At 33.0% G+C, this 21,541-nt stretch overlaps 1 protein-coding gene and 1 pseudogene across 1 annotated transcript; both read left to right on the plus strand.

The window, feature by feature from the left end:
* The first annotated feature begins 281 nt into the window (after positions 1–281).
* LOC18045953 (O-acyltransferase WSD1) lies at positions 282–4,296 on the plus strand. Its single transcript, XM_006441626.2, has 7 exons — positions 282–615; positions 1,531–2,109; positions 2,486–2,552; positions 2,693–2,802; positions 2,899–3,105; positions 3,387–3,509; positions 3,953–4,296. Exons 1-7 carry the CDS (start codon positions 382–384, stop codon positions 4,106–4,108), a joined length of 1,476 nt encoding a protein of 491 aa, XP_006441689.1. The 5' UTR covers positions 282–381; the 3' UTR covers positions 4,109–4,296.
* Positions 4,297–12,764: 8,468 nt separating this feature from the next.
* Positions 12,765–21,541, plus strand: part of LOC18045954 — a 9,172-nt pseudogene continuing 395 nt past the window's right edge.

Consider the following 21,541-nt stretch of genomic DNA (forward strand, 5'->3'; position numbering starts at 1 on the left):
GTAATATTGTAATAATAAGCTAAAAGGAACAAAAGATAATAGACAGGAGTATCGACAATTTAACAATAGAGATATTTTGAGGTATTTTGAAAAAAATATAAAAACTAAAAAGATTCTAACCTCATAATACAAGACTAGATGAACTTTTACTCGGTTTATAAGGCTGGACAATTCTCAACTTTAAAGATAGTTTTTAAGTACAAGTTAGACATTTGAACTGTGTGCACGTTTGCCTATAAAAGGAGAGGCAACTCATTAACTTGAGAATTCATCCTCACACATCAAAGAAGAAAACACTACCCAGCCTATATATTACTTCTTGTTCTATTTCTTTTGCGTTAATCCTTTGTATAATTGCCTTGTTAGCTATATTAATCAAATATGCCACATCTTAAACCAATCAAAGTGATTTCAGTTGTTGATGAAGAACCCACCGTATTGCAAAATAGAGAAGAAAATCAACCCTTGAGTCCAATGGCTCGTATGTTTCATGAACCTGAGTCCAATGTCTACATCGTTACCATGATCGGCTTTAAGTCAAAAATAAACCCAGAAGTTGTCAAAGCAAATCTAGAGCATTCGTTGCTTAAGCACCATCGTTTTTCTAGTTTGCAGGTAAGAGCTGTAAACAAGACCAAAGTTATGTGACTTGCAATTAATTAATTAATTGCATTACATTGCATCTACGTAGCCAGTCCTTAATTTACTAATTGAATTGCCCTGCAAATACCTAGTCCTCATTGGTAATTGCAATGCATCTAACTAGTCCTTCATTAGAATTGTACAACTGCATTAATTTATAACAATAATTGTTTGTACAAATAATGCACCTAATTATTATTTAGTGATGGGCATCTTTCACCTTATTCTTAAGGTTTTTAGTTCAACACTTGATTACATTATGAAAATATATTTTCAAGTGAATTTATTGGTTAGGCTTTAGTTGTGTGTTGTCAAATCTATTTATCTATTTTCATAATTTTCGAAACTATTCAATATTTTTTTTTAAGATAAAAAAATGTTGAAAGTCCGAATTAGTTTTTTGGCATCATACCTTCCCAAAATTCGAACATCGATGAGGGCAGTCTGTGTTATATTGTGAAAGCTTAGTTGGAGTGAATTTATGAGTTGTATTTTAATTGCATGTTGTCAAATCTATTTACCTACTTTAATAAGAGTTTCAAGCTTTTCATTTTTTTTTCCAAAAAATAGGAAGATGGTCAAAGTTCATATTGATTATTACCCCGCCAGAATTTGAATTCATATGAGGATTCAAATTTTCGGTATATTATTGCTCGATTTGATTTTTTAGCATCTTACCTCCCCAGAATTTGAAATCAAACAACCTAATAAAATTGTTTGAAAATAATTCAACGAGGCCCTTGGGGCAACTCTTTTAGAAAATCTAACGTAAGACTTAGTAACCATATCGTCGCAGCTGCTGAAATGTTTTAGGGTTTCCAGCCACAAAATGAAGAATAAAAATCTGTGCACGAGTTGAAGCTAACTTTTTAGTTGATACAATGGCAGGTTGTGGATGAGAAGATTGAAGGAGGGCTAAAGTGGGTTCCAACAAAAGTGAATTTGGACGACCACGTTATAGTCCCAAATTTGGAGCCAAAATTAATTGATTCACCAGACAAATTTGTGGAAGATTATACCTCGAGCCTGAGCCAAACTGGGATCAAAATGTCAATGCCAATGTGGGATCTCCATCTCCTCAACATTAAAACTTCGGATGCTGAATCTGTTGCGGTTCTCCGCGTGCACCACTCTCTTGGTGACGGAACTTCTCTCATGTCTCTTTTACTTGCTTGTTGCCGTAAAGTTTCTGATCCAAATGAAGTACCCACCATTCCTTCGGTTACTAAGAAAATTGATTCCAATGGTCACTCCAAAGGGTTTTGGCCTTACTTGTTGTTCAAGTTATGGTTGTTTTGGAACACTCTTGTTGATGTTGTCATGTTTATTGCGACGGCATTGATGTTTGTAAGGGATACCAAAACGCCCCTCAAAGGTGAACTGGGAAATGGTTGTCTTCCTCGGCGGTTTGTTCATAGATCAGTCAGCTTGGATGATGTCAAGCTTGTGAGGAATGCGATGAACACTGTAAATAACTTACTTAACCTTTTAATTATAGAGAGAATTACACTTTACTAACTTTTATAGATCGTTTTAACTTGTTATCAGGACCCTGATAAATTTTTAATTTCTTATTTCATTCCTGAAAAAACACACGTACTGCTGAAGGATAAAAGTTACATTTTAATAAACAAATTAACTATTTTTATTTTGTAGAGGTTATATAAAAAGGCTACAATAGTTTATTTTTTATAATTGTTTAGGTCTATATCAATATTACATTTTTATTATCTATATAGAACTTATTGACTTGTTCATACTTAAAATCTAGTTCAAAAGTTAAAAACTTATTGACATAATTTTGTTTTTTTCCGTTGATTTTTCTTCTGGGTTATTTTTGTAGACGATCAATGATGTTATGCTTGGAGTCACCCAAGCAGGCTTGTCTCGGTATCTCAATCGGAAATATGGTGAGTTTCAAATTTTCTTCTTATATCCTTGAAACCAATAAGGTATTTTCTTTTTGGAGCGACATTTTTTTAAAAATCAAATATTGTTGATTTTAAAGGTATCTTATAGCCCTGAGTAATTTGCAATGAAATAATTTTAGGCCAATTGAATATTATTAACGGTCTATCGGAAAGAAATAACAATCTTCCAAATAATATCCGTCTCAGAGCAACATTTTTCATGAACCTTAGGCCATCTGCAGGGATTCAGGTAAGCATTTAATTCAAATACCTGTTTTACATAAAAACTTTGGTGTTTAGTCTCTTGAACTCTGATATCTCATGTTTAATTTTCTATTATAAACAGGAGTTGGCTAATATGCTGAAGAAAGGTTCTAAAGCAAAATGGGGCAACCAAATTGGTTATTTAATTTTTCCCTTCACCATTGCATTAAGAGATGACCCATTAGATTACCTTCGAGAAGCAAAAGCAGCAATGGATAGGAAGAAAGCTTCTCTGGAGGCCAGTTTCTCATATTTTTTATCCAAATCCTTTCTCAAGTTTGGTAACAAGGTAAGATTTTAAAATATGGTTATCCGGTACAAACATTTATATATTTTAAGATACAAATTTGAAATTAATTAGACAATTTTATTTAAGTGTATGTTAATCTTATCATTAACAGATGATGCTCTCAAGTCTCAAATTTATATTTTAAAACACGTGAACATTAGAGAAGAATTCTTTTTAAATATTCTTTGTCTAAGTTACTACCAGAGTTGATATTCCATAGCAGTGCTATAAAAAAAATATATGTATAAATCTTAGTTATGTACTTTCAATAATATGAGCAGGCAGCTAGTTTTCCATCAGAAACAACATTGTGGTTCTCAAACGTGATGGGGCCCCAAGAAGAAATAAGTTTATATGGCTATCCAATTGCCTATGTTGCTCCTAGTTGCTGTGGACAACCCAATGTAAGTATTATTTGATTTTATGCACTTTTATTTACTGAATTTGGATCGAGTTTTGATTTGAGTTATTCTAATTATTTAAAATTTTTATGCTACGTGTACATTTTAAGATTTAATCACGTGCATATTCTTATTTAATAACTATTCATTGCAATTTCATAAAAATTTAAGCAAAAAATTACGTCTAATACTGAATTCAAATCCTAATTTACTAGCCTAACTTGCTCAACCCTGTAATATTCAACTCCTAGAATTATCTATGTAACAAGTTCTTAATTTGCTTGAGAATGATAAAAATAAAAGCATCATATTTCGACGAGCAAATGTTAATTGGAAATGCACATCAATCATGTTCATCCTATTTTAGCTTACGATAACTTTTCTGTAGAATTATTTTGACTAGCGTCAATCATATGACACTAATCAATAACTTGTATTAATTGTAGGGATTGATGATTCATGTGGTAAGCTATGCCAACAAAATGACCTTCGTCTTATCAGTTGATGATGGCTTAATTCCTGATCCACATCAGCTATGTGATGATCTTGAAGAATCCCTCCACCTTATCAAAAATGCATCATTGCTCAAGGATATTAACTAAAAATTAATTATTAGCCTAGTATTACTAGATATTTTCAGTTCAATAAGATGCAATTATTGCAATATTTATGTACTTTTTCTGATGCAAATAACTGAAGAGGGGAGAAGTGCGATAACACTGAATCTCTTCTACTTCAGAGCAATGTTTGTATGATGATGTCTAATGAATGGAATTAATTTGGTTTCGAAGCTTACAGGTCGAGTGTGCATGTTATTCATTTTAGGTTGTATTATATAAGTATGTCATGAAATGAAATTGATTATTATTATTATTATTTAATCCACGTGAATTGCGAACTTATATTGGAGGGGTTACATACACAAAGTTAGGATACAAAGTTTGGATCTCATGCGATGTAACATCTAATGTGTTATAATTATTACATTACTGATGGAATATAAAATCAATTATTGCTTAATATATGGTAGTCAATAACTGATGACACTTCATCAGGATGATAATTTTGTTTCCAATAGCATTCAGCAATAATAGTTATTGAATTAGAAAATAGAAGAAATATACGTTCATATTAGCAATGAATGGATAAAAAAGTCGATTTCACTAGCCGGAATAGTTACTAATTAATCATGCGGTAGGAATACTTCATATACTCTCCTGAGTAGCTCAAAATTATGCCTCGTAATTAGCCAGAATTTTGCTCAACAGATCAGTTCATATCAACTACCAATTTAGTGAAAGGCAATTAGGGGTGGGCAAGGGCATAGTGGGGTTCGGTTTGATATTCGGGTTATCAACTCGGAATGGGCCAGCTGAAGATTGGGCTTTTGCCCAGATTTTTTCTTTTTTTTTTTATAACTTTCTAACGCCAATTTTGTTATTTGTAGATTTATTTTAGGGTAATTCTATTGTCGTCTAAAATCACAAAATAATTCATAAAATGATCGAGCAGCAAACGTTCCCTTCCAACTACAGTCATTAAAAGAGAAAAACTAAAAACATAAAAACAGAAGGTCTAAAAACATTTACCATCTAAAATATTACGACAAATCAAATGGGTCGCGTTAATAAAATCTTTTATCAAATTTGACGAATGGGGATGGGTTGATGTTTTTATTATTGAAAGATAAATAAAAATATGTTAATTTATCTAGGTGATAAACTGAATCAACCTTAAAAAATACAATGTAATTTCAAAAACTTTAATTTCTTCTCAATAAATATATTTTCTTCAATATTTCTCTTTGTATGTATCTTTTTGTTCATTTGATATTATTACTACTGATCGATCACATGATTATTTGTTCTTTTCTCTCTCTCTCTCTCTTTAAATTGTTTCAGTTTCTAAAGACCAACCTTTTTCTGTAGCAGAAATAAATGCAGCCTCGAAATCCATATGTAAATTAGAGTAAAATTTACCCTAAATAAATGAGAAAATAATTCACTATTCACCACTGATGAAAATTAAACTCCTTCCATTAAAAATGGAGGATGGAAAGTGATACCCAACTAAGAGATGATTCTTAAAATTGTTCAACTTTTAAATTTTTTTCATGCTTTCGTCATCGTGTCGTCATCGTGTATAGCCGAATGATGAAATAAAGGTTTGAAAATTCTCGCAGATAATGAAATTTTCCATGGAAGGGGCAAGATGAAAAGGAATTTATTACTTTCAACTACCTATCTACATCGATCTTCTTCTAAATTTTTACACGTACAAATCTTCTCCTAAATTAAATTGATTCATCAATTTTTTCATGAAAGGGGCAAGATGAAGACATGTTCCGTTGTTGTGTTAAATGTTCTCCAAAGCTCCACGTTTTCAAACTTGAGCCGCAACGCCATTATTTAATGCGCAGCACTTATTGTTAATCCATCACGAATTAATGCTACACTTAAAATGACAGTAATTCTATACACACTTTAAAGTGACATCTTAAGTGATGTGTCATGTCTAAGTAGATGATAAAATTTGATAATTTGTGAAATTATTTATTCAAATATTTTATTATTTCACAAATAAGTGCTACTTGAGAGATGCAATCTCCGGTGATATCAATTGAAAAATACAATAATATTACCCCTAAAATTATATTTTAAAAAGCCAAGGACCTAGATAGTTGCGTGGCCAAAAAATTAAATCAACAAGGGTAACAATTTTGACCTACATAAAATACAAACAATAAAGAAAATAAATAATGTGTGTGTATGTCGGGCGTGCGTGCATATGTGTGTATTCTCTTATCTAAAATACAATAAGGTTTAGGGTTTGAAACCCATTTACATATATGTGTATTATTTATTCAATTTTTGAGGTAAAATTTAAATCTAAATTTTTAATACATTTTAAACTTAATTTAATTAGTCCAAAGGGGACAAATTTATAATTTAATTGAGCTAAAAAAAATGTCCTATGGATTTTATGGGCTAAGCGTGGGCAGCCCTTAGTGGCTCTGCCACTAGATCTAGTAACTTCGGCTTTTCAAACAAGAGGGTGTCAAAGGAAAATTTTGACAAAATATAGGAGGCTATATATGGTATTTATGCCTTTTATTAACATTTATCATCTTCATAAATTTATTCAATCTAAATGTAATGACATGCTTATAAAATTAGGATACAAATTTTGTATCTCAATAATGATGTACCTTTTGACATGTACTTATTTATTTCACTCACCAGAGGTGAAGCTTAAGGTGGGCTAACCCGGGCTGATTTTTTGAAAAAAAATAATTATAATTTATAAATTTATCTTAATAATATTTGTAAAAAATAAAAACAAATCTAATATTGATTAATATTTTTTTACATTGTATTTTTATAGTTTTATGGTTAGATTTTTACTTTGTAGTGTGCTTAATTTCGTTTGTATAAAATAAATGTTTGAGAAGTAAATTTCATTTTTTTAAAAGATATAGCCCACCCAAAAATATATCCCTACTTTCATATCGGTAGGTAGGGATCCAGCTATGTTGCGTCATGGGTTTGATACCCCACTCCTTTGTCTTATAGTGAATGAGCCTTTAGATTGGGAAGGAAGATATTTAACGGCCGAGATTTAATATTTAGAAAACTGGTTACCGGCTGAAGACGTAACACCTGTAAATCGAAAACAAAAAATAACACTCACGTGTAAGCATCATCTGCAATTCTTCCCACGAATGAAGTTTTGCAGGTGATGGTCGTCGGCATTGTTGTCTTGAAACTATTTTCGGAAAGCTGTGATGGAGTATTGAATATTTATTAGTTAGGTTTTATTATAGTAAAACAAGGTATTCACTTATAGGGTCAGTATTTGCAAAGAATATAGGGTTTTTATCTGCATAATTGGGGATTTATTTGCTGATTAAGTTAGGTTGTGAGATTAACCATTGTCGTCAGTTCTAGGCAATTGGGTTGGTATCCAACAGTGGAATACAACCATTTGAGTCGTGGCGAAGTAAAGTGAGCAAAGATATATTGTGCAAAGTCTGTGTATATCATATAGTTGCAATTTAGTATCAATTAGCGCTTACCGAGTGCCTTCTTGCGGCGTTGAGGTATGTGTCGATGATGGAAATTCATATTTCGCTTTAAATTTGTGTCCATGTGCATAATTATTTGATTATGGTTGACTAGGTAGGCATGAAGAAGTGTAAATGGGCATAGGACGTTAGGCTTGGTTGCAAAATAGAAATTGGCAGAAAGAAGTAGAAAATGACAACATATTATGTGTTGAATTCAGTTGACCATGTTTTGCCACCAATGAAAAGGTAGAGTAGCTCCACTTGTCTTGAGGAATCAAATCATCACCCTAAGATAATACCCAACCTTGAGGAATCAAATCATCACCCTAAGATAATACCCAACCATTAATCCTTTCCTAGGAGGATTACAAATACGATAGATTATCTTGTATTTTACAAAATGCACTGACATTCATACTCCACTTTTCCTTTGCTGCAAGTAATCATTGTTCTGTCGCAGGCATAGGCACCTCTGTTCGATTACCTGAACGCCCCTACTAGGAGCAGCAGCAACATTGGGGATACAATCAGTAAGATGTCGTTGTTAATTTCATCATCCTCTCTATGGAAAATAGTAAATGACATTTCTCTTTGTATGCCTTTAAATGTGGATTCGCCAGTTCAAGGTTTGTGAAAAGATATGTTCTAACTTGCGCCATATATAAGTCCCACTCACAACTCAATGTATGGACCCCATGAAGTTGTTTGCAGAGTTCATGGGGAGTTTTTACAGTTCATTGAGTTCGACACTGCTGTTGATAGTTTTCAAATCTTTAAACATCAGTTCTAATTTTGTACTATTATTGGTATCGAATATTAGATGGAATCATTTTGTGTATGTTTTTGGATGATACTTTATGCAATTCACTACTTATTGCCTTCATGTCCTTATACCCCAATCCTGGTCCTATCTTCACGTTCAGACATTTTACTGCTTCGATATTTATCAATTCCTCCCCAATTACAAATACAGAAGGTTTGTTTGTTTTTTATCGTGTGGTTGTTCAATATATTTTTTTCCTTTACAATTTCATTCTCAATTTTTTCATAACAATCATCAAATTCACATTTGTTTCCTGTCTCTTATTCGTCTACTTGTTCTCCATTTTCTAACTACTTTCCTATGGCAGCATGCTCCACTTATCTGCAACACCTATACTAACTATTATCCAACATCAGCAGCGTTTTGTTATCCCCTCCCACAATACATAATTCCAATTTTATTGAGCCTTTCAACTTCATCCACAATCTTTTTTTTTTTTTTAACTTCTATTGTTGCTTTTAAATTTTGGCTTTTCAATCACACTGCATTCTGTTCCTATGGCATTCCTGTTACCACAACTGTACAATCGGGATTACTTGTTTCCATGGCCTTCTGTTTCTTAGCCCAGTCCTCTATATGAAACCATGAACACTCATGTAAAAGTGATAAGTACATGAACAAACGAGTATCAAACTTATTAAATGAAGATGACCAGCACCCAAATTCCCCCCCCCCTCCCCCTCCCCCCCAAAACAAAAATATACATATATTCTAATCCTTTTTCACACCTACAACAACATTAATGAATGAGATTATTCATGTTTTCTATTTTTAGTAATACTAAAACTCAAATAATAAGTCCGCTCTTAATATATCATCAAATTATAGTTATTTTGTTTTATCCTATTTCGTCTCCTTATATTAATAACATTTGGATTCATAAGACATATTATGTACGCTGATTATCTCTTAATTTGAAACATTAACCTATCTTCTTAATTGGATTAGATTACGTGTGAAACTTATATGAACGAACTTAGTTTTTTCAACCATACAATTTACATTACATGTGTTCACATAAACAATTATACAAACTTTCATGTTGATTATGACTTACACGTTTAAAGGGTAACCTCGAAAATAAATCCCAATTAATCTGATAACTTCTTGACCGACTTAAATCATCCATGTCAGATAAACTTCTTTTCTTTTACTGATATCAATATGCACAACTTACCTTGATCATATTGTTTTCTAGACTAATAAATAGAACCACGGACACAATAATTTCAACCAAAAGATGGGTAAATAGGTTATTTGCTTGTTATTTTTCTCTATAATATATTATATTATATTATATATATATATATATATATATATATATATATATATATATATATTATTTACGTATTTCATACAATAAAAATTAATACCGCTAAACTAACTTATATTTCTTACTTTACTATTCCATTTCTTTCCTTTGGATATGTAATACAAAGGCCTCAGTGTGTATTCCATAGTAAACGCACAACAATAAAGTTCACGTACCAAGAGGGTTATTGTCTTCTATAAAATTACAATGGAATTAAGTTGGATATGTTCATCTTAGTACGAACAACTCACTATCTCCATTTATAACTTTGCAAAGTATATCTGTATGTTAGACTACATTCACATGACAAATCCCTCTATAATTAAATTCATTTTTCCCACAATTATCTACGCTGAAGAAACGCATCACCTGATTATTTTGCAAAAGTTGCCAACATAATTATGGCAAATTTTGTGTCAATCTTACTCCGACCAGTACTAGCACACTTGCACGAAGTTGTTTGCAGCCATTACTTCCATATATCGGTTTGTTATTGGATTAAACGCATAAGTTGTAAAAATACACAAAGGAACTTATTATGTATGCTCCCTTACCAGTCCTGCTGACCGGCCCATTACTTGCTTCCCCGGTTGCTCTATTTCTCTACGTGTTTTTTTCCTAACCGTCCAATTAAATCCAACCCTGACTTAAGTAAATGACAAATAAGTGGGGTATGATACTTGTGATGTAAAGTAGTTTTGGCCCGGTAGGTAGATATATATATTGTAAAAATCATGTAAAATCAACATAATATTCTTAGATGCAAGAATTATCTAAAATATTCATTGTTTATTTCACAATATTATAACTTTTCTTTTATATTGTAACTTTAAAAACTTTTCTATTAAAATAAATTAATTTTTAATAAAAAATTTTATTGACAACCAAACAACTGTTTTTTTTTTAATAAAATATCTACTTATAAAATTTTCTACTAATAAAGTTCCACTTGAATGAGCTATGCTTGAACAAGTGTGCCAAATAGACCCTAAGAGTTAAAATATTATTTCCTACATCTCTAATAATACTAAAAATATCTTAATTTAATTTATTTATTTACTTCTTAGGTCAATACTGTTCTGCTTTCAAAAAATCAATTTCTGATTTTGCAACAAATGAACATTTTGGATTCTGTAAAGGGGACAAAAAAATTGCCTTGCAATTTTAATTCTTGTCCCTTTATAAAATTAAATGGAGGTTGACAATGGGGATGCTCAATTTCTACCTGAGCATAAGAATCAACAGATGGAGACAATAACATGCGAACACTTGTTTTTATATTTATTGAGTTGATGTTTGCTAACTTGACTGGACTAATGATAAATAAATTTAATGAATATTTTAAAAATGATTATAACAATAAACTTATTGTCACAATTAAATGCAATCCTAAGACTCCACTAAATACAAAATAATATTAAATACTAGATAATTTAATCCTATTATGTCTTCTTAAATCTAATCTAATCCGACGTGACAAACACATTCAAGAAAATAAAGGTGATTCTCTCTAATGTTATATCAGGGACAATGAAAGGACTGACGAATGTAAATGCTGTCAAGGGTTATCTCTACTTCCTCTTCTCTTTGATTTTTTATTAAGATTTTTATAGTTCATTCATTCAATAATAATACTAATAATAATAATAATGAATACAAAAGTACAATACATATATGCATACATGCATGCGAGGCATATTGTGCTTGCCTATAAAAAGCAGATAACCCTTGAAGTTGAGAATTCATCCACACATCAAGTGAAGCACACAATTTAGCCTTGTTTTTTCTACATATCCATTTCTGATTTCCTTTATATTCATAGATTTTGAGATATTTTCAGCCATATTGAGAGAAAATGTGATGGTTGTCGAAACCAACAAAAATAAATTCCTACTCTAAATAAATTGTGTATAGTGATTGAGCAGGGTCGTGTCCACAGAGATCGGTAATTATTTAAATCCTTTTGAAACGTAAAATGTAAAATGGGGGAATTGTTGACAATAATAAAAATCAAATTGAAATAACAAGAATGCAAATTAAAGTTGTAATTCAAATTGGAGAAAGCTCTGGTTGAAGGAATTAACTCAGCTTGATTCGACTACTGATCATTGATTCAAATATAGATTATTATTACTTATGAATAGACCGGTTATAGCTATTGAGACCCTCTAATAGCCAATCTCTCCTTAACTAGTCGATAACCAAGGTACGACGGTTGGTTATTTCCCTAATCAATGGACAACCCTAGATACGATCATAGGATTTAATCAATTGACAGCCTGAAAAACCAGAGAGACTCAAATCCTAATCAACACATATGATGATTCATTTAAATTAGATTGTTTATTCTCACAACACAACTCTTTGTTATGTTATTTGTCACAAACATTAAATTCTTTATACGATGAATCCTTTAATTGACTATAGATTAAGTTGATAATTAAATAGTGGCCAATTACCTAATTAACAAACATAATCATGAAAATAATTCAGAGAATAAACAAATATCCAAAAAGCAATAAAACAATTAAAGCACAAGAAAGATCTCACAGTAGTGATGAATCAAAGCTTCATTATCCTTCAACCAGAAAAATAGGTTTAGTTCTTCATAGAGAGAAGAGAAAAATTAAGATATAGGGTTTCTTTCTTTTCCTCCAATCTCAATGTCCCCCTTTTTTTCACAATTGATTCCTCCCTTAAATACTCTCTCTCTCTTCTCCTCTAGAATTCTATTTAAAATAAAATACTAATATCTGAAATATTAAATTCGTAATTACAAAAATAACCAAAAATACAAAACACGTTAAACTAAAAACTGCAGGTTCGCAGTTGACAGCACGCGCCCACGCCTTATCAACAAAGTTCTTCTGACTCTCTAAATTTCTCCAAGAGAACAATCATCCTTAAACATCATCTTATAGCTCAATTTTATCACCAATCAATAGAATTGCACCTACAAAAGTAAAACACAAGTAAATCACTATTATTAAGTGCAAAACATAGATATTAAGGGAAGTAAACAATGCAAAACTAGTGCATAAATTGCACTCTAACAAAATGCAACTTCCAAAACCAATCAAAGTGAATCCAATTGTTGACGAAAATCCCATATTTGAAAACGGCAAGGAAGATCAACCCTTGAGTCCAATGTCTCGTTTATTTCATGAACCCGAATCCAATCTATACATCGTTGTAATGATTGGCTTTAAGTCAAAAACCAACCCAGATTTTGTGAAAGCAAATCTCGGACATTCGTTACTCAAGCAGCAAATCTCGGACATTCGTTACTCAAGCACCATCGTTTCTCTAGTTTACAGGTACAAAACATGACCAACAAATGATCATCTCCAATAATTATGGTATTACAACTTTTTCATATATATATATATATATATTCACTTTTCTTGGATATATTCACTTTTTCTTAAAGGCAGAAGCTTGTGATCAACTTTTTAATCTCTCTTTCACCACCAGATTTCGAACTCAGTTAGGCATGGGCACGTTCGGTTTCAATTCTTACCGTACGTGTGAAGAAAAAATATTGTTATTGATCAATAGATGAATAAATTGAGTCGGCGTTAAGCTCAAGCCAAAACTTAGTGTACTAGACATATCTACGTAATTTTTAATTGACATTATGGCAGGTTGAAGATGAGAAGATTAAAGGAGGGCTGAAATGGGTTCCAACAAAGGTGAATTTGGACAACCACGTTATTGTCCCAAATTTGGAGCCAAAATCAATTGATTCAGCAGACAAGTTCGTCGAAGATTATGTCTCAAACCTAAGCAAAACTGGAATCAAAATGTCCAAGCAGCCAATGTGGGATCTCCATCTCCTCAACATTAAGACTTCGGATGCTGAATCTGTCGCCGTTCTCCGGGTGCACCACTCACTTGGTGATGGAACTTCTCTCGTGTCTCTTTTTCTTTCTTGCACTCGTAAAGTTTCTAATCCTGAGGAATTACCCTCCAATAGTATTCCTCCGACTAGCAAAGAAGGTGATTCCAGAAGCTATGGCATTAAAGGGTTTTGGCCATACTTGTCCTTCAAGTACTTTTGGTTTGTCTTCTCACTGTTTTATAACACGCTGGTTGATGCTGTGATGGTTATCGCGACGATATTAATGTTTGTAAAGGATAGTGAAACTCCCCTCAAAGGTATCATGGGTAAGGCTTCTGGTCCACGCCGAATTGTTCATAGATCACTCAGCTTGGATGATTTCAAGTTTGTCAAGAATGCCATGAATACTGTAAGTAACAAGAGAGAGCAGCATATGTTGTTCTTGTTTATTTATCTTTATATTATTCGAAGAGTAAGTTTGATCAATTACTTTAGTGGCTTTTGATTTTGCGCGCCAATCAAAAGTTACATACTGATATTAGGAGCCATATATGCAGCGTGCATGCACAGTTCTTTGACAGGGACACAGAAAATTGGCTGAGAATAATTCTTAGGCTAACATAAGTATATTATAAGTATGTGCGGCCTTAAATTTATAAGTTAGCTTTTTAGTATTGGTTTTTGTCTATTAGCTTCTACATATATATGGTAGTATACTAAACTCATGTATTAGTGGGCATACCTTCTATAGGACCAGGAACCAAACAACAAGATTAAGCGGCATGCGATGGGTTGGGAATAATTCTTAGGCCAAGTGCATATGCTTGATGCAAAACCTCAATCATAAGCTTACTTTTTAGAGTTATACACATGATTTTTTTCTTTTTTCCCTTTCGCTCTCCCTGCAATAACTAATTTTTCTGATCATGCTGTTCGGCTACTCTATTTTAGACATTGTTGTTGGAAGAATGACACTTTAGTCCTTACAAATTATTCTTCCTACTTATAATATACTTAATGTTAAAAAGAATATATATATATAGAGAGAGTAATTTTCTAGTTCAGGATTTTAAAGTGCAGGAAACGTTTAGAAAAGTTTTAGAACTGTGGGATTTAAGAGGTTTCAAATTTAAAGCGCCTAAATCGCACGGTTTATATGTTTTCTTAAATTTTTTTACATTTTAAAATTTCAGATTGAAACATTTCTATATGTGTGTGTATTATTAAAACAATAATAAAAAATAATAAAAATTTGTTAAATGGTCTCTGTGACTTTTTAACTCACATCTTTATTAGTTCTAATTTGGGTCTCAGATAATTAATTTTTTGAATGTAAAATATAGTATTTACCCTTCAACGATATGTTTGATCTTAATATTTTAACGTCAATATAAAATTTGATGTGGAAAATTTATCAGGAACCGAATGATAAAAACAAATTTTAAAGGAGATAAAAGTACATCTCTTTTGCAACTTTCCCTGAAAGAAACTGGTGTTTTGGAAAAAAAAAAAATTTGCCCTTTTTTTTTAACAAATATTATTACCTTGTATTTGCTGTTTATAGACGATCAATGATGCTGTGGTAGCGGTCACCCAAGCTGGCTTGTCTCGGTACTCAATCGGAAATATGGTAAGGCGTCAATTCTCTTCATAATAATCTTGTTCGATCCAATTAATTTCCGTGAGCGATCAAAGTATTTTTCATACTACCGTCATTGCTAACAAATTCATTAAGGGACAATGATTTTTTATTCCTTCTCACAAATTGTTTTTATCACTCGATCAGATCCTTTTATAAATTTTTAATAACTCTAATTAATTCTAATGTCAACAAAATTCAAAAAAACAGTGCACCATTAAAAGAAAATGTTGTATTTTAACATATATAATAATTAATTGTTTGAAGAATGTGCACAAATTATACTAACCAATCAGAATTGCAAAATGTCACATCAATACATTAAAAATGTACTTTCTTAGTTAATTTTTCCATTTCGAATGCCCATATTAATTTTTTCAATCCTAACCTCTCTCATAATTCAGACTTAGGTGCCGGCGTAAGAAAATTACTTGAAATCTTATAACATAAAAATTTTAAAAATTTTATGATGGACCCAAGTAATAACAAAAATTTCTAATGGATACAAGAGATATCAAAGCGTGAATCTTCCTTCTACTAGATATTTCATCAAATATGGTTAATATTAAAGCCGTCTCAGCTCTGGTTTATATTGATATATATTATAGGTGAATTGTTGCTGGTTAATAAGGGAGCATCAGAAAGAAACAATAATCTTCCAAAAAATATCCGTCTCAGAGCAGCAATCATGAAGGACCTTAGGTCATCTGGTGAAGTTCAAGTAAGTACTTTTAATCATCGCATTCAGAAGATGCATTGATTCTACATATTATATCCAATTTTTTATTGTTTGCCCTTTTTTTTTTTGTAAACAGGAATTAGCTGATACTGTGAAGAATGGTTATAAAACAAAATCGGGCAACAAAATTGGCTTTGTAATCTTCCCCTTCAGCATTGCATTAAGAGATGACCCATTAGATTATGTAAAATAAAGAATGGAGTTTATGAATAAAACTCTTGTATATCTTGCATTAACGTTGCTACATATATATATATAGATGTACAACCCTAAAGAATAGAATCCTAACTAGAAAAGCATTACAGATTCATAATATATATACAAATCTAATTGCTTTAAATATGAAACCGAATTCTATATGACTTCTATATACAAAACCGAATGCTATACGAATTCTATACGTTAATACTCCCCCTCAAGGTGGAGCGTGGAGATCAACAACGCCCAACTTGCGTATATGATGATGGAAAAGAGCATGTCCGAGAGGTTTTGTAAACACATCAGCTACTTGCATGGAAGTAGGAATATGCAGTGGTAATAACAAATTGGATTGCACACGCTCTCGCACGAAATGACAATCTAACTCAATGTGCTTTGTTCGCTCATGATAGACAGGATTCTCGGCGATATATAAAGCTGATTGATTATCACAATAGACAGTCATAGGATCATGTTGAAGGTGCCCCAAATCAGCAAAAAGTGCTTTAAGCCACTGTAATTCACATGAAAGATCAGCCAAGGAGCGATACTCAGCTTCTGCTGTAGATCAAGAGACCACATTTTGCTTCTTTGTTTTCCAAGATATAGGGCTGTCACCAAGGAAAGTACAATAACCAGTAACAGATCGACGTGTAGTAGGACAACTACCCCAATCCGCATCACAGTAACCCCGGATATGTAAGTCACTTGTTGAAGATAATAAGATACCCTTGCCTGGTGAGCCTTTTAAATACCGAAGCACTCGAATGGCAGCATCCATGTGAGTAGTTCGTGGTTCATGCATAAATCGACTTAAAACATGCACTGCAAAGACAATATCAGGCCTGGTAACTGTGAGATAGATCAACCGACCTATAAGACGTCGATAACTTGAGGGATTTGATAAAAGGTCGCCATATGTAGATGAAAGCCGAAGTTGTTGTTCCATTGGAAAATGAGAAACTTGTCCAGCAAGTAAACCAGCATCTTTTAAAATATCCAGGGCATATTTTCGCTGACTCAAGAAAATCCCACGTGATGATCGTGCCACTTCTATCCCCAAAAAATACTTCAACTTCCCTAATGCCTTGATGTAAAATTTCTGTGCAAGGAAATCTTTAATTCTGCTAACCTCGGCAGCATCATTCCCTGCTACGATAATATCATCAACGTAAACTAACACAAAGGTTGAAAATTTGGCATTAGTTTTTACAAATAATGAATAGTCAGCTTTAGATTGGCGAAAACCAGCTTGTTGAATGGTAGCAGAAAACTTGGAAAACCAATTTCTGGATGCTTGTTTTAATCCGTAGATAGATTTGTTGAGTTTGCAGACTAGATGCTCCCCCTGCTTAGAAAAACCTTGTGGTACTTGCATATAAACTTCTTCCTCTAAATCTCCTTGTAAAAAAGCATTGCTTACATCTAATTGTTCTAAAATCCATCCCTTAACAGCCGCAAGAGAAAGTAAAGCTCTCACAGTGACAAGCTTAGCAACCGGTGAAAAAGTAGCATGATAATCAATGCCTTATGTTTGAGTATATCCCTTAGCAACTAAACGAGCTTTGTAACGCTCAATGGTGCCATCGGATTGATATTTAATTTTGTAAACCCATCTGCTGCCAATAGCCTTTTTACCATCTGGCAAATGAGTTAGAGTCCACGTATTATTTTTCTCAAGAGCTGTTATCTCATCCTCCATGGCTTTGCGCCACTCAGGTAACTTGACTGCCTCATGAAAAAAACTTGGTTCGGTTGTAGAGGTAATGGCAGACAAAAAAGACTTATGTGCTGGAGAAAAACGATGATAAGAAATAAAATTGTGAAGAGGATATTTCTTACCTGGAGACGAAGAAATAAGATCAGCAGGGGTAGAATTGTGAGAAGCCAGAGTACAATAATCGTGAAGGTAAGCTGGTGGGCGTCTATCACGTTGGGGTCGTGTGGGAGTTTGGATATTTTGGTTGCCTAAAGAAAGTGATGAATCTAAGGTTGCATCTGCTGGTGAACTAGGCTGTTGGGTAGATGATGTTTCAGTGATGATGTGTTCATGAGTGGTGTTAGGAGAAGAAGAATTGGTCACGGATGGATCTGTGTCTTGCAAAGGTGGGTCACGTTCATGAAGAGCATGTGATGAACTTATGTTTTCATTAGGAGAAGGTGATAAAAAAATATTGGACTCAAAAAAATTTTCATCAAATAAAACCTCATTAGTGGCATGTGTAGAAAAAACCGGTGATTTAACATCCTTAAAAGGAAAAATATGTTCATAAAAGAGAACATCACGTGACACATAGATTGTCTTAGATTCAATATCATAAATCCGATATCCTTTTTGACTAAAAGGATAACCAATAAAAATTCCCATTTTTGCCCGTTGATCAAATTTATTTTTAACTTGTAAATTTTTGGCAAAACACAAGCAACTAAAAACTTTTAGGCGTGATAAATCTGGTGCTATACCAAAAAGCATTTCATGTGGGGTTTTTCCATTAAGAACATCACTAGGCAATTTATTGATCAAATACGCTGCAGTAAGAACACACTCCCCCCAGAATTTAATTGGCAAATTGGCTTGAAAACGTATACCTCGCGCAACTTCGAGAAGATGGCGATGTTTACGCTCAACCACACCATTCTGTTGTGGTGTTCGAACGCAACTTCTTTGATGAATAATCCCTTGGTCTAAAAAAAATTTATGTAATTCTTTAATAAGAAATTCAGTCCCATTGTCAGAACGCACAATTTTAATGTTAGCATTAAATTGAGTTTTTATCAATGCATGAAAAGAACGTAAATGCAATTGGGTTTCGGATTTGGTTTTCATTAAATATAACCAAGTGCATCGAGTATAATCATCAACAATGGTTAAAAAATAATGAGCCCCTGAAAAACTTGAAGTTGAAAAAGGACCCCAAACATCACAATGGATTAATTCAAAAGGTATTTTACTTTTGATGCTACTAATGGAAAATGGCTTTCTAGTTTGTTTTGCTTTAGGACAAATATCACAAACATATTCTTTATTAAAACTAACCATAGGACAAGTTTTTGAAAAATGCTCTAAACGTCCAAGAGAAGGGTGGCCAAGTCTCCAATGCCAAAGATCAATCTCATGTGTAGAGGTGATTTGGGAGGTGAAAGAAAATGCAGCTGGAAGTTGGATGTAGAAAAGACCTTCACGAAGTCTACCCTTGCCAATCTGCTTCTTCGTGTATAGGTCTTGAAACTCACAAAAATTGGAAGAAAAAATTACCTTATATCTATTTGATTTGGTTAACTGACTAACAGACAGTAAATTAAACTTAAAACTCGGAATGTAAAATACTTTGTCTAATAAAAAATCTGGTGAAAATGAGACTTTCCCTATGTGAGTGACTTGTGCTACTGTACCATCTGGTAATTGAACGTGAAGAGGAACATGACATGGTTCATAGGAGTGAAAAAAATCTAGCGAACTACACATATGATTGGTAGCGCCTGTATCTATGATCCAAGTATGTGATAAAGAGGAATTAAGTGATATACCTGCAAGATTCGCAGTATGTAGACTACCTGAAGAGGACAACATAGCTAGGAGTTTTTGATATTGCTCTTGAGTAAATATTGGTGCTTGGACGTCTTGATTGCTATTTGTTGCCAAGGCAGCTTTAATCTCATTTTTATTACCTTGTCCACGTCTTCTCCAATTTGGTGGATATCCATTTAACTCAAAACATTTTTGTTTTGTGTGGCCTAATTTTCCACAGTGTTCACACGATGGTCTGCCCCCATTTGCATTCAAGTTTCCTCCTCTGCTATCTACTGCAGAATTGTTATTCCAATTCCTATTTCCAAATGAATTTCGGCTTTGTGTTGTCAATGCTGCAGCTTCTGGAGATCCCCCTATAGCGTGAATATCTTGTTGTTTTTCTTCTTGCCTCACAAGGGAATAAATTTTATTTGCATTAGGAAAAGGATCCATCAACAAAATCTGACTCCTCGTTGCTGCATATCTATCATGTAATCCTTGAAGAAACTCCATAGCTCGATCTAGTTGCTGCAATTGACTGACAGTTTTTGTATTCGCACAAGTACATGGTCCTACTTGTTGTAGAGAATTCAACTCATCCCAAAGCGCCTTCATGCGAGTATAATAAAGTGAAGCAGATACATCTCCTTGTCGTAAATTAGAGATGGCCTGTTTGAGTTCATAGATTTTTGGCGCATTGGTCTGCTGAAAACGTTCTTGCAAATCCTGCCATACTTCTCTAGTAGACTGTGCATACAACACACTTCCCGCAAGTTCATTTGATATGGAGTTCAACACCCATGATCCAACAAGATCATTACAACGCTGCCATCTACCACCATCATCTTCATCTGGTTTTGATATAGTTCCATCAACAAAACCGAGCTTGTTTTTCGCTCGTAAAGCCATAGTCATTGCCCTTACCCATGTACCATAGTTATCACCAGTGAGTAAAGGAGAGACCAATATAGCAGTTGGACTATCTGATGGGTGGACAAGGAAGACGTCATCCTCCTGTTTATTAAGGATGGCAGCTTGTTTTGATGATTGACCATCTGCCATGAGTATTTAAACAAAAGCAAAAGAACGAAGATAATAATTTGATAAGTGAGCAAAGCTCTAATACCATGTAAAATAAAGAATGGAGTTTATGAATAAAACTCTTGTATATCTTGCATTAACGTTGCTACATATATATATAGATGTACAACCCTAAAGAATAGAATCCTAACTAGAAAAGCATTACAGATTCATAATATATATACAAATCTAATTGCTTTAAATATGAAACCGAATTCTATATGACTTCTATATACAAAACCGAATGCTATACGAATTCTATACGTTAATAGATTACCTTAGGGAAGCAAAGGCAAGAATGGATAGAAAGAAAGCTTCACTGGAGGCCGAATTCTCTTATTTATTATCTCAATACACCGTAAAGTTTGGTATCAAGGTAACTAGCAATTAATTACTATGCTTTAATTCAAATACGGAAGCACTATAGCAAACTATGTTAATTAATTTAACTGATTAATTAAATGGTGTTAATTTTCAATGTTGATAAGCAGGGAGCCAACTGTCCATCCAAAACAACATTGTTGTTCTCAAACGTGAAGGGACCTCAAGAAGAAATAAGTTTCTATGGCCATCCAATTGCCTATGTTGCCCCCAGTTGCTATGGACAAACCAATGTAAAGCATCTTCCCAATTTTAGATTTTTATATAGACATTGACAAATTTAGATATGTAAAATCATAATACAACTAGTCGATCAAGAACATAATAAGCCTTATCCCTCTAAAGAAACATCGTGATAGAAGAGAAAAAAGGGGGGGGGGGGGGGGAAGTTCTTTAAACCGCAAGGATTTTTAACTAAACAAAAATCAATTTAATGGAACGTTTT

This window comes from Citrus clementina, unplaced genomic scaffold, assembly GCF_000493195.1.
Source record: "Citrus clementina cultivar Clemenules unplaced genomic scaffold, Citrus_clementina_v1.0 scaffold_3, whole genome shotgun sequence".
NCBI lineage: Eukaryota > Viridiplantae > Streptophyta > Magnoliopsida > Sapindales > Rutaceae > Citrus > Citrus x clementina.

Excerpts from the sequence above, each read along its gene's own strand:
- LOC18045953 (XM_006441626.2), top strand. The coding sequence starts at position 382 with ATGCCACATCTTAAACCAATCAAAGTGATTTCAGTTGTTGATGAAGAA. Across the intron at positions 2,553-2,692 it reads GTATCTCAATCGGAAATATG|GCCAATTGAATATTATTAAC; the intron begins GTGAGTTTCAAA and ends AAATAATTTTAG. Across the intron at positions 2,803-2,898 it reads GGCCATCTGCAGGGATTCAG|GAGTTGGCTAATATGCTGAA; the intron begins GTAAGCATTTAA and ends TATTATAAACAG.